The 18,321-nt window shown below is 39.9% G+C and overlaps 1 protein-coding gene across 1 annotated transcript in view; it reads right to left on the bottom strand.

Moving 5' to 3' along the window:
* The window catches only part of hig (locomotion-related protein hikaru genki), a 137,089-nt gene that overhangs the window by 37,284 nt on the left and 81,484 nt on the right, over nt 1–18,321 (bottom strand). Inside the window, exons 2-3 of the mRNA XM_083135009.1 lie at nt 9,886–10,077; nt 1,408–1,499 (exon numbers count right to left, since the gene is read on the bottom strand). Of these exons, the coding sequence (XP_082991135.1) occupies nt 1,408–1,499; nt 9,886–10,077 (284 nt within the window). The remainder of the gene's footprint in view (nt 1–1,407; nt 1,500–9,885; nt 10,078–18,321) is intronic.

Below are 18,321 nucleotides of genomic sequence, written 5' to 3'. Positions count from 1 at the left end.
GGTGACAAATGATCACAAAGAAGTGGCAACTTTACTCCCAACATTCACAGCCTATAAATCTTCTTCAACTTACAGCTTGTTTGTTTTCTTCCAAAGCCACCCAGTTTTATGTTTCCGAGGCGCTAATCAGGGGAAGATCTGTGGAGCCTCTTCTCCTATTAGTCAACTTCTCAGAATCTACAGCATCTATTAACAGAAGGCGCATCCAGAAGAGGGAACGAGCGGACAGTGCGTAACGTAATGAATTTTGGAGAATATTAGGGTTGAAACAGAAACTGCGTGAAATATTGGACTGGATTTTGGAGTGTGCTCGTGTTACGTCTGTACTGTTATATGGGTCTGAGACATGGAAGGTAATAAAAACGATCACCTCCAAACTACAGACCTTCATCAATCGCTGCCTGAGAAAAAAGTTTGAATATCTTTTGGCCAGAAGTGATTCAAAACCAAGAACGTTGGAGAAATCGAAGTGTCCATGCAGATAAAGTGGCGAAAATGGAATTGGATAGGGCATACGTTGAGGAAGGAAAATTAGGCTGTCGAGAGAGAGACACTAGACTGGAACCCGCAGGGAAGAGGGAGGCCTAGACAGACGTGGCGAAGATCTGTTCACGCTGAGGAATTGGAGGAAGGAAAGAGCTGGAATACAGTGAAGAGAATTGCCGTCAATAGGACCTTTGAATAGGACCAGGTGGAGATGCTTTGTTGATGCCCTATGTTCCACAGGGAACAACAGGAATTAAGTCAAGTAAGTCGCGTTACGGCCGTTTCATAAAACACCAATCTAAAAAATGTACTTAAGAGTGGTTCGTACTTTTATTTATTGCAGTTTTCTTTGGCTTTGTCAATAGCAAGAAGGACCTAAACAGTGTATTAGAAACTAGAAAACAATTAGGATTGGTACACCAATTGCCCAAAACCCCAGTAAATGTTGTACTTTGGATATAATTATCCATACCAAAAATTTAAAAATCAAACATTTTACCGTACTCATCTTTCGTTAATACAATGTACTTTTGACCCTTTATTTAAGCAAACTTTTCAAATATTCACCGCAGTTGGAAAAATCAAATGTCCAGAATGTAAGGCACAGATATAATAACTTTAAATTGTTGGACATGTTCCAACATCGTGTTTTGCAAATATATACTTCCCCCATTCATAATATATGAGCAAGTTAACCTGAATATTAGGAACTAAAATGTTAAAACGCCTTTTAATTGTGTTGTTCACATCATGCTCCATAGATTTCCTTCCTAGTTCTCACTCAGGATCTCATTTGATGCTACAACTGAGTCTAAATGTGAGTGGATAAGACCAGGGAACTGCAAAAATACCCAAGGTACTTACATAAAAGAAGCCACAAACTCTGATGAATTGAGAAAGTTTTACAAAATTCATACTCACGGTCATTGTGACGTTGTGGTAAGTGACGAGAAGCTGAGAAGGGATGTGATGTAGAACACAGCTCCTCAGCAACGCTCTGAAGTGCTCCTTGTCTGCAACAAAGGGGACAAGTCAACAGTTAACTTCGACATCACAATAAAATATTTCACGGATTTTACCTGGTTCCAAGCACTAATTTATACATGTAAATTGCAAGAAAAATATATTAATATTAACGGATTCCAAAAGTGTATTATATCTAATTCAGTCCAATTACGATTTATTAAATGCTCCCCATACATTATAAACTGTGTAAAAGCTTTACAAAATTTAAGGAGCAGGGGAAAGATAATTCATTTAACCTGGGTTAAAGCACATTGTCAAAATTTAGAAAATGATATGGCAGATTTGTATGCAAAACAAGCTAGGGTAATTCAACCTGTACTGGAGCTGAAAACCTGGAGACCTTCTACCGAGGGTGAAGAAAAAGTTGAAGGAAAACTGGACGGAATGGTGCAAAGGTGAATTTCAAAATGCAGGCATCTTTTATCAGAGGATAGCTAATTTCAATTGAATCAGGCCTTGATTTACAAAAGTTCAAGGTACAAGGAATGTGATAGTATTACTAAATCGTATTAGGTTAGGACATGCAACTACTAAAATTCATTTACAAAAGATCCGGATTGTACAAAACCCAAACTGTACATGTGGCAAAAAGGAAGATATACGCCATATCATATTTGAGTGTAATAGATGCACACAAGGAAGAGAGACATTCTATAAAACTCTTATAAACTGTGAAATTCCTTTTCCTCAGTGTTTGGAATCTTTGATTTGTGAACCTAACCTTACAGTTGGATATATATTGTTATCTTTTTTTAGAAAATGTGGCTTAACTATTTAGTAGAAAAAACTTTTATTGATAGTGTCTTTTAATAATAATGTACTAAAAAATGTAAGTTTATGTACAGTACATATATAGATATGGGAAAAAACTGCTTAACGGTAATCCCAAGTAAAAAGTAAATAAATAAATAAATACCTGTTTCTGTTACTAATTGGGCGTGATAGAAGTATTGGAGGACGTTAATTTCGACTCTACTTTTTACACGTACTAACGTGTGAAATAAAGTCACCTATTTTGGTTTCGGTTATGTTAATTTGTATACAGTGCAAGAATTGGGAAGTGTACAAAACCTACAAAGCCTTGGTCAACCAGCAGATGCGCTCTCGTATGTACGTGCGGGCTGTGGCGTTGTAAGAGGGCCGGGAAGGAGGGAGTGAGCGAGCGAGCGAAGCAGGAGGCTTCGTCGGTCGCGTTCGTTCCGTGGGAAAGCAGTAGGTAATTCATTATCATAAGTAGTAAGCAGTGCGGATCTACAAATCTTCGGCCACCCCGCAAAATATTACCAAAGGCCCCCCCCCCCACACACACACACACACACACATATATATATATATATATATATATATATATTATGTGTGTGTGTAATTCTTGATCTCATGTTGAGAAAATCACATGCAAGGGCTTACAGGGTTATTCAAAAGTCCCTTAGCACCCCCTATAAAAAGTAATGGAGTTAGGCTGGCTACAATTGGTCATGATAGAAACAGGTTAGAACCACATTGGTGTCTTCCAAGCGGACGTCCGTCATATTGGTGGCCGCCATATTGAATTCAACTCAAAACTTCTAAATGGGAAGGGGGTGATGTGCATAAGGGGAGGGACAAAGCTAAGTAAAGCATACATACGGATTTCTTTCTGTTTGCGAGCGGGGAAGGGGGAAAAGTTTATTTTTCTTTTAATTGGGACCTAATGCACTTGAGTTAAACTTTTAAAAATTGTAATATGTAATTATACAACATCATTTTTTACATGTAACTTTTGTCTGAGAATTTGATTACCATATTCCGTTTATAATACTTATTCCTACCATCATTTATAGGAGTTTAATATCTTCACACATATTTACATAAAAAAGGAAGGCCCAGGATAAAATTTTCATCCAGGTGAGGTCGATTTTTGGCACCCCAACTGTCCACCCTGTCACCCCCCGCCTCAACTTTCTACCCTGGTCTCATTACTTCCCACCTTCGGCTAATACAAAACATGACCGTGCTGTATATGTATTTACAATTTAAACGACGATAAATAAAAGCCTTGTGTTTTCAATTCCTTAATGTCAAAGAACGCGTATTTTGTAAGTTGATATCAAAATAACAGTAGTATCTGAGTTTAAATTGCTACATGATTTTGCAATATGCATTTGTCATTGAGAAGTAACTTCAATCATTTTTTTTACACAAATCCAACTCTTTATAAAACAAATATCCACATTTATGTAATCAGAAATAAGGATTTGGCTCTAGTAAATCGGGACCCCCTGGTCTGGCTCCGTCGAGGGCGGTGCACCGGGCATTCGCTTGGGTCGTCTGACCCTTAATCCGCTCCTCCATTCACACACATACTGTACATGTACTGTTTTAAACGTTTCAACTTTCAGCCACATCGATGCAGTATGAAGTAGCACACACATGTTTACAGGTACATGTAAAAGAAATACTAATCCTTATTATATAAAACAGTGGCATATTGATAACAAAATATTTTCAACTTCTGCTTGACTTTTCCGAAGGGAAACAAAAGTGTCTATTTTGCAATGGACTATCTCATTCAAGAGCATGAAGACTACAGCATTCCAATGCTTCTTCCTCTATTCTCGCACATATTTATTCACAATATACCATGTGCTTTCCTTAATTCATTATCGGTTTGAAAAAGGATATAGTCTACTGAATTAGTAAACGCACAAGCACAAGAAAGACACTCGAACTGAGTGATGGTCCCACATCATTGATTCTGCCCATTTCAGAGCAGAATCCTGCATAATTTCCCACCTGTTGTGTGCGAAGTTTCTGTATGCAAAAGTTATGTAATATATTGAAAGTTATAAATTAGGCTCCTTGGGGGTGGAGGGGCCCCAGGCTCTCCTGACCCCCCCCTCCCCCGCGGTTTTGGCGCCCGTGGTGATGTAATGTATATATGACACTGTTTTCTCACACCTGGAAAATGATACATTTGTTACAATCATTCAGTCATAACATTTTCCTGATTAAAGATAGATTGAAGAAACCACTGCTTTTTTCATGAAATTCTAGCCTCATTTGAGTCTAGTCTGATTGCCACGCGGGAGACCCGGGGTGGGTGATCTGAGGTCGGAATTTTTCCTATTTTGTCACTACATAAAGCGGCTCCAGGGCCCATCCAGCTTCAAATCAAATTGTGGCAGGTGGAGGGTAAAGGCGGTCAGAGCGTGGTGCTGATCACATCACCTCCAAGATGTCAGACATCGAAAGTATGTGGGGCCCTACCCCACTATACCCTATATGTGCCTTCATGTCACGGTGCTATATGCACATGGAACTTTAACTATACCTTTATACTGTATATTGTATTCGTTTCTGCACCCCTGAGTAACTGTTTTTTTTTTTTTACATAAACGAACCCTCTACTATGTCAATGGCCGAGGGCCCCCTAAAGGCTCCCTTGCCCCCCCCCCCCCCCGAACCGCGGGGTTTTGGGGCTTGTAGATCCGGCACTGGTAGTAAGTCTATCCGTGACAAAAATATTGAGCCCTCGGTTTGCGTGCTTGTAAAATTGTACTCCGTTGGAGGAAAAAAAGTCAAATATACCTCATTGGAAAGCTACAAGTGTCTGCTTTTAGACAAAAGCAAGGCAACGTGATTTTAACTCAGTCTATTTTCTATTCAGACAAAAATGTTCATAAAAGTGTAGTTTTTTCGAGTGTCTTTTACATAAGTCGAATTCAATTGTATGTAGCTTCGTGTAAAACCGTTGTAAAAATATGATTTTTTTTGTGATTGAACCTTGTTTATGTGGAAATATCTCAGCCAAATATAATGGTACTATCATCTGTGGAACAGTCACAATTAATGATTAATTATGATGTTGCAATCTCGGTAATTGTCAGCCCAATGGTCATGAAATGCATATCAAAATGATGGCCGTGGAATAAAAATCAAACTTGCATATCTCATTCTTGCACACTGTGCGAATTGAAAACAACAGAGATAATTGTTTTTCTTGGTAGCCGGTTCGCGCGCGATTCACATCGTTGTTAAGAACGCATGTAGAGCGTTGCCAAGCGACGCCGCCTGCCCTTGAAACTCCGCGTCCAAGCAGCTTTGACACGGGAAATGAGCCGAAACAATGTATTCCAAGCAGCTTTGACACGGGAAATGAGCCGAAACAATGTATTGCGCAAAGGAAAGTATTATAGAGATGCCGAAATTTTCTTTTGCCACTTCTGTGTTTACATTCCTGCCATGAATTATTGCCTGAACTCCCACATAGCCATAATAATTCTTAGGTGCATTCTATCCAGGCAGTCGGTCTCTCACACGTTCGCATGTTTGTTCGTACGCACTGTATTGAGTGATGGCGGTTCTGTGAAGTGATTTTTTTGTTGCATGAAAATGGCAAGACGGTAATATCATAGTTGTGCAAAAGAAATGATAGTCATTGCCAAGAGATATTTCGACCAGGGGAAACGAATAGGCGCATCTCACGACATAAACCAAGGTGTCAAGTGCACGGCAGAGTGTTTGGAGGTTACGTCAGCACAGTGAAAAAGGTATGTAAAGAAAAAGGGAACAGCAAAACTTTGCATCGACCAAATATTTTATTGGGTGAGTTTTTCCAAGATGTGGTGAGAAGAAAGATACACGACTTTTATTTTAATTGCCCAGTTCAACAGAATCCATTATGAACAGCATTTTATACTTTTACCTTTTCTTTCACTCATATTTATTGAAAATTTATTAATGTTTTTAGTCCTCTTGTCTCTCTTAATGAACGCACAACTCCTTGCTTATTACAAGAGTTGCAGCTGTGAAACAGACCAAAATATAAAAGAAATATTTCAGGTGCGTAAAATACTGAAACCACCACCACTACTCTATACGATGATTAAGTTAATTTTGCGAGATAAACACAATTTACATGCGTTTTTGCTCGAAATATATTTTATTAAAATGTTAGTTGGCGTGAAGGTTTCAAATGCGCAATTTTTAAAATATAATTTCTATGCGTTGCTATCGCTAGTATGCACCTCGCTCTGTTTCCCTTTCTTATGAAATCGCTGTACACAGCAGGTGCGTTATTTATTGTATGCAGGAAGACTGGATCACTCATCGACTTCATTCAAATAGTCCTCATCGAACATCGCTTTACTCAATATATCTGTTTAACTGTGCGACATAAAATAATCCTGGGAAAATGATGTTATCTTTAAGTCCACTTTATGCACAGGTAGGGTAATCGGAACTGGACTTATAGTTTAAAGTCGGATCCGAACCACTATGTACCTTCACCGGGTACCGAAGGAGACGGTGTTCATAAGATAAAAGCTAGAAAAAATGGGGGGGGGGAAATCCTGCAGTACAGCAGTACTCCATTTGTAATATGATAAATATTTCATTCATTATTTTATGCTGCGACAATACTTTGGATCGGCTCGACAGAACGCATTTGCGCGATTCTCGCAGCGAAGCGGCAACGCTGTGAAGTCTGAGTCTAAGATTGGCCACACTCCGCCATACGTCATGCACCCGTTTACCATATTCGGAGTGCGAAAGAATAATTAATATCTGGAACCATATTTGATGTGCACACGCCAAACTTCTGGAATTTGATCAAATGCGTTATATCAACAGTTTTTTTGCAATTTCATTGAATTTGTAATTATGCATTTCAAGTTTGCACGTTTCCCTAAAATGTCAATTTTTTGAAGTATCTAGTAAAAATATGCATTTAATTTTTTCTACAGAGGTGCAAAAATAATCAAACTTCAAGTAAACAAAATCTCAATATTATATGTACAGTCGATTATGAACTGTATGGTGTTAAGTTCCCCGTTCGTGAAAATGGGAAGGAGAAACTACACTTTTCAGTGAATTTTTCATTATAGCAAGAAAACAAAGTTAAGAAAAAATTTCAGATAACGCTTATTAAAAAGTAGATACTTGAAGCTTTCCAATGAGGTATATTTGACTTTTTTTCTCCCACGGAGAACAATTTTACAAGCGCGTAAACCGATGGCTTAATATTTGTGTCACGGGTAGTAGGTATAATAACTTAGCTCAGTCCTGGCGTACGTGGAGCAGATATAGGCGTAGCGCGCTACGAGTCCAGGTGATATAGGCTTGAAACCCTACATAAGTTATGGACGATTACTTGTATTTCTGCAGTACCATCACCTAGTTGATCGGTACATTATTCATTCTCATCATCACGATTAATCAAGAGAGGTAGGAAAACTATGCAAAATAACCAAAATACAAATCAAATTTCATATTTTTAAGGTCTTGTCTAATAACATTGCCCTGAAAGCTATCGACAATGACCACGATCTGGTATCTAAAAATGCTTTACATAAAAATATGATAGAACTAGTTACTTAACTATTCCATAAAGTAACAGCATTTACCGAATGAAACATTGAACATACTACGTTAACACAAGAGTAAACCTAAATTCGTTAATTTGAGAAGGTATCCTATTTTAGTGACCCTTTAAGCAAGAACCATAGATAATTCGCGACAACGCATGAACACCACACCATTTACTTGGTGTTCAGAGTAAAATATAACAGGGGTAATACCGAAAATGTTGAAACGGCGTCATCAAAATATTAGAGCAGACAACAGGTTTTCAAACACTCCTCGTACGTACAATAAGTCCAATAATTAAGCTTGGAGAATAGAAGGTATTCTTTACATATGTGCACATAATTCCTCTGGGTACCACAGATCATCCTTCCTGGCAGCTCTGTGCATACGGAAAAGCATTTTGAACCGTAAGCAAATTTACAACGTTCAACGTTCTCTTTCTTTTGCGAAAAATTGAACTGTCAGTTTTGAAGGAAATTTAATTATGCTCAGTCCCTATATATCAGGGAGACCTTCTTTTGTTTTCTATCTCCAGCAATCCCTTTGTGTACCTTCCCTATTGTACTTCGTATGCGGACGTCTTATTAATTTGAATTCTTTCAAAAGAACATGAGAAGTTGCTAGATAAAACAAGGTGTCTCCTCACAAACCGTGATATTTTCTTTTTCTCCTCGCTACTTCCATACGCTTATTTTTTTCCTTTATTCTTCTTTTCCACTTCGTTTATCTCTCTCTCTTTTATCACGTAGCATATTTAATTTCTGAAGCAGCGTTCTCCAAGTGACAGCTCCCTCCATTGTTTGCAGAGAAACTTCTCAGACAAACATAAAAAGGATCTTGAACTTCTCAAGAATTCTGCATTCTGTTTCCAGTGCTCATTTTTGCTGCGAGGCTCATACACACAGAAAAGTAAGTATGGATATGATAATGGACTGTTTTTTGTCACTGCTGAAGTTTTCAACAACCCACTTGCAGAAAAGGAAACAAATTACAGAGAACTGCGTTATTATTTAGTTTTGTCCCAAAGCAACGTAACTGGAAACTCCCAAACAAAGAACGTTGATTTAACGGAAAGGAGTTCATTTTTTACAAATAGGCAAACTACAAGATACACATTCTAATTTACATTCTTTCCGCCAGTTTGCAACTCGCGTTCAGCTGTTTCAGCTACTACATTTTGTAAATTTTATTTCCTCTTATTAACAAGCACAAGAAATTAATCGTTGTTACGTCAATGAACAAAGTTGTATCCAACAGAAAAATGGAGGAAACTTGATAGAGAGAGAAAGATAAATAAAAGAAGCTCGAAAGGAAGGGGGTGTAGGAGAAAACGAGGCAGGAAACAGAAGAAAAGGTTAAAATATTAATGAGAGAGAGGGGGAGAAAGCAAGAGGAAATTTGAAAATCGAGAGAAAAATAGAACAGAAAGAGAGGAAAAAATACATTCGGGATGAATATTTACCCTTGCAAAAAATAAATACTAAGAGTAGAAAATTATTCATTGTCACGTTTTATTACTAAAACCTTAAAATGTCCTTTTTTCCTATCTAAAAATAGTACCTACCTCTCATACATCATTTTTTGTTGAGTTCGTTACCATGACAAACTTCAAACGTGTGTTTCTTAAAATATGCCGTTGTTGATTTCGCCTTTTGTATTCTCAGTACCTCATATTTTAAAATCCCGGTAAATATGTCTTTTCATCATCTTGCGAGTTCTGTTCATAACGGTTTTTTATTACGTTATTCTTGAATTTGGCTAGCCAGCCTATAAAATGTACACGTGCCGTGAACACACTGCCCAATGACCGACTTTATGTCTCTCGCGCATGAGTTTCAATGACAAATTGCATTCGTGGGAGGAGCCATCTTTGCGACGTCACATGCTAGGCTCGCATCGAGTATGCGTATATGATTGCGGAAAAATCACTCACATTTGTTAAGAAATTTTGTTAAAAAATATTGTTAAGAGGTACAACAACAGAACAATAAGAAACTTGCTGGTACCAAGTGAACATGAGCTACTCACCCCCTTCGTCCTGGCAGAGAGGCCCAGTCCACTCGCCGCCGACGCATTTTATCTTGCACAGCCTCCTCTCCCCCAGTGGACCAATCTCCCCGTTGAACTTCACCTCCTCCAGCCCGGAGAAGTTGGTGCTGTGCTGCTGCAGGTTGCCATTAATCAGCACCTCGGGCGGCAAGCAGCCTTCTCCGTTCCACTCTGCAAAGAACAAGCGTTCAAGAGGTGAACAGCAGAAAAAGGAAACTCTTAGCAATGGATGTTTCTTGCAGAAGCAACACATGTCAGTACACGAAACTGAGTCACAGTTTATATCACGTTGATATTATGACAATCACATAAATTAAGAGTGTAATTGAGATATTTTAAAAGCCTCTTGCAAATCCCTAAACTATGTGCACATTTAAAAGGAATGAATAAGCATTTGGAAAGATCCCAATGTTATGGATACGATAAAAATAGGAAAACAGGGACTTAAATAGAGAAATTAACGCATAAGTGGCACGCAAAAAGCTAAAGACAAAAATTTGTTCTTGGGGATGAGGCTGAACCTCAAATACATTGGCACGGCTCGTGGTGCTGATCAAAACACCTCCATAAAATGGCTGAGATCGAAAATGTGTGGGACTTAGGTTAATCACGACAATGAGAATGAGTGATGAGACTGATGATGGGACAAATATACTCATGCCTGGAATCAAATCTAGTCTGAGCCGCAGCGTGGTTCAGTAGGTACAGTGTTCCAGGTTCGATTCCCTAATCCCAAGGAGAGGAGGATCTCAAGATGGAATTTTTCGGTTTATGTATGCAAAATGTGTCTCCATCCAGCCTCTACCATAAATGGGTACCGGAACGTGATACTGATCACATCACCGAAGTGAAGAATGAGTGGAACTTCACCTTCACACCTCCTTTGAGACTTTATAGCGCTGTGCAATGTATAGAGGGATAGCTTTACATTCACATAAGAAAACGTTTAAAACAGAGAATATCTCTTTAACATACCTATTTTCTTGTTTAATTCCAAGGTTTTTATATCCTCCAGAAACTCAAACCAAAACGCATCGAATACATTTTTGTTTCGTTAACGACTGCTGCGACATCTCCTTTCGGAACCCTCCACGCCAGACATTCCTCCGATGCCTGCGGATCCAGCCAGGTAAGAGAGCGTTGCCGGGGAGACCCGCTCTTCATAAAATTTTCAGACAGTAAATTCCGCAAAATCACAAACGATTGTTTGCGTTCGCGTCAGCAGACAGGAACGTCGCGACCCTGTTTGTTAGCAGCTACCAAACATGTCAATCGTCGTTACCTCCCGCGGCATGCATTTTCATGGGCAACGGATTGCCCAGAGCAAGTAATTAAAGCCCCTATCACACGGAACTGGATTTCTAGTACGAACGCTCTAGTTGACGCTGGACTGGCTACCCATTTGCTAGTTTTCGCCTCACACTGTACTTGTTCACCGTACTTGTCGATAGTCTTTCGTTCCCATAATGGCGGCCGCGAGAGATGTAAACAACGTATCACTTCACACTTTTAAAATACGATAACTATTCAACCGAGAGGAATATCGCTTCGTACAAAATGGTTTTAGGTAGAGGGGAACGGCGCTGATAAAATACATACTTTACAACGTTTACTATACACGTAGGGAAGAATATTTTAGCTTTTTCAATTGTAAACATGCCTTTCGTGCTGTATGCACTCGGAAACCACAGACAAAAAAGGCTACTTTGCAAACTCACAGATTATCTACACATGGCCAAACTTTGCTCTGATTGGCTGTTCCACAGAATCTAGTCGAAGAAGTTAGTAGCAATTAGAACATGTCCTATTCCTCAAAACCAGTCAAGCAGTCAGCCAGGCGGCCATAATCTCTACCTAGAAAGTCAGTACATCGCCAACTAGGGCATTCCAACTAGAAATCCAGTTCCGTGTGATAGGGGCTTAAGGGACGCCGATCCCAGCGATTGCCCCACGGAATACTGGTCGGCAGCCATTTCAGCACACCCCGATCGTCGTCACGCTTGCGTTACGGAAACAATGACGTTATATTCGCCCCACGAGTTACGGAATGCATGGCGTCTCTTTTGGATGTTCCGATTGTAATTAATTCTCCCAACTCCTCTGTGGTTGTCAGACCCTCATCTTATACTATAGTGACGAGTTCAGTGGCGTATTTGTTAGGGGTTATCAGGCTTAACCCTCATCGACATTTCCCGTCACTAAATGCCCGTTATTCATGAACTAAAATGGCAAATTACACACTTAGTAGGGCAATAGGCATATTTATGCCAAATTTTTAGAAATATTAGCAAAGATTATCATTATCATAAAAACTATAGGGTGGGCTAAAAGTCAGTATCCGATGTTGCTATTATTATTGTGAAAGAAATTGTGGCAATCAATGAACTGAACAAGACACATTATAGAGCGTGATATGATCCATATTTTTATGTGACGTCAAAAGTACGTCACTAATGTATTTATTTTGTAAAAGAAAGCGTAATTTCTTTGTTATTATATGTAATATTGCACCCTGTTTGTAATATATATATTTTGTTTAATGTTTATTGTATTTTATGCTCTGTTATGAGCAGTGGCGTAGCTTTATAGTACGCCCTACGCCCGGCGTTCCCAGATTTAAAATTTCAAAAATGCTTAAATGCTGTGATTATAAAGTAAAACGTGACTAATTTCATATATGTTTGACCTTCATGGCATTATAATGGCTATTTTTCGCGATCCGCTTGCAACGCTCCACTCTCAACACTCGTTCTAGCATCTCTTTTCAATGCCTTTCCCGGCCGGACGCCGAGCAGGTTCGGCGTACAGGACTCCTATATTCCTTGCTGCCTTTATGGAGGGAAAGCTTCCATTTCTACAGCACGCGCGTAAATAGGCTCTCTTACGCCAGCGTACGAGAGGTCTACCGTGATTGGTTCATGTGACCCTTCCTGCCTTCTGAAGCAGACCACAGCGGCAGAATTCCTACCCGGTTCTTCGCTCTTAGTAGTGCAGGTGCGCCGGTTCAAAGCCATTAAGTGAGGATCAAAAAAACCTCAAAAAGTCACTTTCTCTCCACGTTCCGCGACTCATTTATTGCGCTGACGATGTTTCGCAGCGAAGAAAACAGCACCAAAACATCAAAAAACTCACTTCAATTCACTGAAGTGAGCCACAGTGTTGCAAAACCTACGAAAATTTCATCAAAACCTCAAAACCTCACTTTCTCTCCACGTTCCGCGCATTTATTCGTTGCGCTGACACAGCGTGATGAGTAAATAATGCACTTTCTCATCTTTGAAGGATGAATGCACCTTATTGTAATTTTCCAACTGTGGGACCAAATGTTTATATATCGTGACCTTTGTAAACCTCTTTCGGGAACGATGTGTCGCACACACACACGCGCGGCGCGCGCGCCTGTATTGTGACGCAAGCAAACAAACAAAATATTACGCTTTTGCCTGTGGATATCTAGAAAAACGACAATTTTGTTCCCTCTCTCTGCGTGTGCTATCAATGTTGACACAATGGCACAAATTCAACAATACGTAGGCCTTGGGACGACGGAAGTTATATTTCCTTGTTTTTTTTTGTTTTTTTCAATAGCCGAACAATGGAATTCCCTACTGACGTATACAATTTGTTTTGTTTATATTTCAATACACATGATGCTTAGGTTACAGCAGGTTGTTAACATCAGGTCTGGCAACTGTTGAGAAATAGTGACGTCAGTTAGCAGCATAGGTAGCAGTGATGCGATGCGATGCATTAACTTGTGAATTTTCGAACTCGCAAAATGATGTGGCTGAAATGTAGGGGAAGAAGAATGTTCTAGAGAAGATTGTCTCGGATTTCTATTGGTCCACGTTGCGCTGGCTGTCATTTCATTTTTAACCTTATTAGAAAACCGTATAAAACTTAAAGCGCTAGTGTAGAAAGTTCTTTTTCATTTTGAACGGCCGTGAAGAGCATTTCCGCAGGATTTTCCGAAAGTAAGTAACTTTGTTTCTTAGCTTGAATGAGTTGGCTTTGATTTATAAGTATGGCATTGCTTTTGTGAGTTGATTCTTGAAACGAGCCAAACAGATATAAGAGATTGTGGAAGGAAGGTAACTTCCTGAAAAACCAACCAGCTCTTATGTATTGTGGAAGAAAATATACTCACAAAACATGCAAAAAGAGAGAGAATATAGAAGGTGTTTCATGTCTCTCTCTGCTTTTATATATTTGAAGCATGCATCTTGGTAGCTGGAATATCTTTTTTCTTCTGTGTGCTGTTGTTGGTAGGTAGGAAATATGTGTGCGGGGCATATTTAAAAAAAAAATAAATGTGTTAAATTGTTAGAGGAAGGCAAGAAAAAAAATAGAGGAGAGTTGCGTGTTTTTTGATATCTAGTGGAAGTACTGATTGATTGATTGAGTTGGTGTTTTTAAGTCCACTTTATGCACAGTAAGGCTAATCGGGACTGGACCTACAGTTTCAAGAACCACTTATGCCTCCACCGGGTATCGAACTCTAGATTACAAGACAACAACGTTATCGCTGCGCCATCGCAGAAGCTAGTGGAAGTACTGATTGATTGATTGAGTTGATTTTTTTAAGTCCACTTTATGTGCAGTAAGGCTAATCGGGACTGGGCCTACAGTTTCAAGAACCACTTGTGCGGGTATCGAACCCTTGATTACAAGGCTATCGCTGCGCCATCGCAGAGGCTAGTGGAAGTACTGATTGATTTAATGTTTTAAGTCTATTTTATGCACAGTAAGGCTAATCGGGACTGGACCTACAGTTTCAAGAACCACTTGTGCGGGTATCGAACCCGAGATCTCTTGATTACAAGGCTACCGCTGCGCCATCGCAAAGGCTAGTGGAAGTACATAGTTATTTGAATCTCATTTATTTAAAATATTTAGTTTTTTTTTTTATGTACACTTATTGATTTTAAACCTAAAATTAAATAAAATCCGGCAATTATATCCAATTATACTTATGGCTACAACGAGCATTCGCAAAAAAATATGGCTTGAGATTTTTTTTGCTACGTAAACAAAATGGCCGACATGCCAAATATGAACAGGCTATATAGATTTGAGAGATGGATAGGAAAAAAAAGTTAATTAAAATTTAATTTCATGATTGCAACACGGAACTTAATGATTGATTTAGTTTATTTTACTTTGCGTTTTTTTTTTGTACCTCTTGGCTAATTTGCGAAGATTGGGGATGAGTGATGAAATGGATGAAAATGGACATTCACAAACAACCATACCCGACCGGGATTCGAACCCGGGACCCTTGGCGTCGCAACGCGATGTGCTAACCACGCGGCCACAGGGTCGGGCAAACACGGACATACATAAAAAATTAAATGTTTGGTGCTGATCACATCACACATTACCAACTATGTATTGGACTTCCCATATGCACAGAGATGAATTTATTTTTGCTTGATGTAGTGCAAATATGTCGTCTGGGGGCCTCCCCTATGGCGCAGTGGTAGGCTTGTATTCAAGGGTTCGATACCCGCTGGAGGCACAAGTGGTTCGGATAACACTTTAAAAACTCTGTAGGTCTAGTCCCGATTAGCCTTACTGCACATAAAGTGGACTTAAAAAAAAACACTAACTTAAATGTTGTCTGGTTCGGGTGACCTGGACCTACAGTCTAAAATATTATGGTATTATTATTCCTGCAATTATTTGCAATCTTGGCCAGAGAGAGAGAGAGAGAGGAGGAGGAAAAAAATAATATTTTGTTTCAATATCGAGCCTATATTTTAAATTTATACATGTGCGCATGCGCGCAGGGGGTAAATTTTTTTTTTTGATCGGGTGGGTTGTAAGGTGAGTGAGCATGTAGGAAAAGTACTGATATATTGATTGATTGATTGATTGATTTAGTTTATTTTACTTCGCGTTTTGTGCCTCTTGGCTAATTTGCGAAGATTGGGGATGAGTGATGAAATGGATGAAAATGGACATTCACAAACAACCATACCCGACCGGGATTCGAACCCGGGACCCTTGGCGTCGCAGCGCGATGTGCTAACCACGCGGCCACAGGGTCGGGCAAGTACTGGTATATACATAGATCAAAGTTACATGGTTCTAGGTCCCATAGGAGCCAAGAAAATCAACGTCTTGGAAAACGTCTTAAGACAAATATCTTAATCTTTAAGAAAGTCGACTTCCGGTATCTCAAGATGTTACTTCCGGTCTGTCAAGAAAATTTTCTTAAGACAAAAATCTTAAGACGTTTTCCAAGACATTGATTTTCTCGGCTCCTAATTGAGCTAGGATGATGATTTTAGGTTTGTTGGATAGGATTCGACGAGAACTATTCGACTAGCAAATAAAATCGATTCCACCCCCTCAAGTTTCGGAAATACAGACAATTTTTTATTTTTTTGAGAAACTTGATTTGCCGGCTTAGTTTTTACTCTAATTCGAAAATTTTAATAGCATTCGATACAAAATTAGAAGTACTCTACAACCTATTGGAGGGATGATGACTAGTGCCTGCTGTTTTCGAGTTATTTTGGATTAAAATTTCAAGATGTAATTTCTAAGATGTTTTGTAATTCATAAACTATGGGTTGTAGGAAAACGATTCTTGCTCTATCTGCTATTGCTCGACGAATACTATAAACATAAACAAAGCTTATGGTTTAATTTTAAAAAATGACGACCTTAAAATAACTCTGTTTTCTGAAATTATGATTTATACTTCATACGCCAAAAGGGCTGAGGGTTAGAAAAAAAAAGTTTGTTTGGTAGAATTATGTACACATAATATTTTTGTGTTTTCTATACACAAGCTTAATTATTTTTTTTTCAATTATTTACAGGATTCATTAAGAAGCAAGAAGTAGCATATACATAAATAGCACACTCACACCAAACCCAGCACCATCGCGAATTAGCCTTCCAAGTTTTTTTTTTATTGCACGGCATTTATTTTGTGGCACTCCACTATATATATAAAATAACATACCCCCACAAATATTTTCACTATAGCGAATTAGCCTTCCAAGTTTTTCTTTTTTATTGCACGGCATTTATTTTGTGGCACTCCTCCACTAAATATATTAAATAACATACGCCACAAATATTATTTTTTTCAACAAGATGCAATCGGTACAAATTTGTCCCACTTGTGAAACTGGTGTTTCAAGGAAAAATTTCCAAAGGCACTGTCGTACCTGCGTACCTGGTAAGCGTGTGACCGCTACAGAACCATGTCCCAGGTGCGACAAACATATTACTATTAATAATTTGAAAAAGCATATAACATCATGCAAAGTCGTCGGAGCACCTGTTCCACAACCGTCGACCAGCTCGACCAAGAGGAAAGCGGAAGCCGACTCGCCACCATCCGCCAAACGTGTCAAGCCTGTGGCGAAAGCGAACCAGACTGCTTTCGAGCGGTTGTTAGAGGACTTTGTCCTCACTTCGGAGGGCTCATGCGACGTGCGTAGCTTTTTGGAGAACGTGCAAGCCAAAATCATTTCCATCCTCGGCGATGCGCTTGCAACGCACTCCACCAAATTCTACGCATCGCTACGTTGCCAGTACAAGAAGCCGTCTGATGAAATTTACAGCTTCTGCCACAACACCAAGGCGAAGACGCTGCATCTGGCGGATGTCGAAAACCTAGAGGTCATCTACAACAAGTTTGCCGAGGAGCTGGTGGCAAAGCAGGAGGAACATCAAGCGAAGGGCTCGGGGGGTTCGCTGTGTGGCGATCCTCACGAACTGTGCATCAAACTTTGCAAGTTTGTGCCTCTCTCCGCCTCCAGCTACGTCCCCTTACCATCTTCCATCGCGGCAAAGAAGGCCGTCCTGAACATTCAGAACAGTGACGCCAAGTGCTTCGTATGGTGTGTGCTTGCAGCGATGCACCCTGTCCACTGGAAAAACCATCCACGCCGGGTTACCCACTACCTACCCTACGAGCCAGAGCTGGAAGATGCCATGGCTGGGATCGCCTATACCGTGGAGGTCCCGGACATTCGAAAGTTTGAGGCTCGTACACACAACCCTCGGTTGGCCATCAACGTTTACGGTCTCACTGACAAAAATGTGGTGTACCCCATCCGGGTGAGCGACGTAGACGACGATGGTGCTCGAGAAATTCATCTTCTGCTCATCAAGGACGAGACCCATCACCATTACACCCTCATTCGCTCGCTCTCTCGGCTTGTTTCGAGCCAACGGAGCAGTGATAGTCACCACGTCGAGGTGTGTCGCAGGTGCTTGTCTACATTTCATAATCGAGAACAGCAGGATTACCAGCGCATCAGAGGCTCCAACATCGCTGTCGAGAAGCTCGCTCGCCACAAACTTTATTGCAATGCCAACGAGCCTGGGGTGGCAGTCTTGCCCAAACCTGACACCGTGGAGCGTTTCCACATGCACGGTGCTATGGTGGAG

This window comes from Lepisma saccharinum, chromosome 14 (assembly GCF_977018435.1).
Source record: "Lepisma saccharinum chromosome 14, izLepSacc3.1, whole genome shotgun sequence".
Lineage (NCBI taxonomy): Eukaryota > Metazoa > Arthropoda > Insecta > Zygentoma > Lepismatidae > Lepisma > Lepisma saccharinum.
The sequence above is the reverse complement of the archived record's forward strand: the minus strand, read 5'-3'. Positions and strand labels throughout refer to the sequence as shown.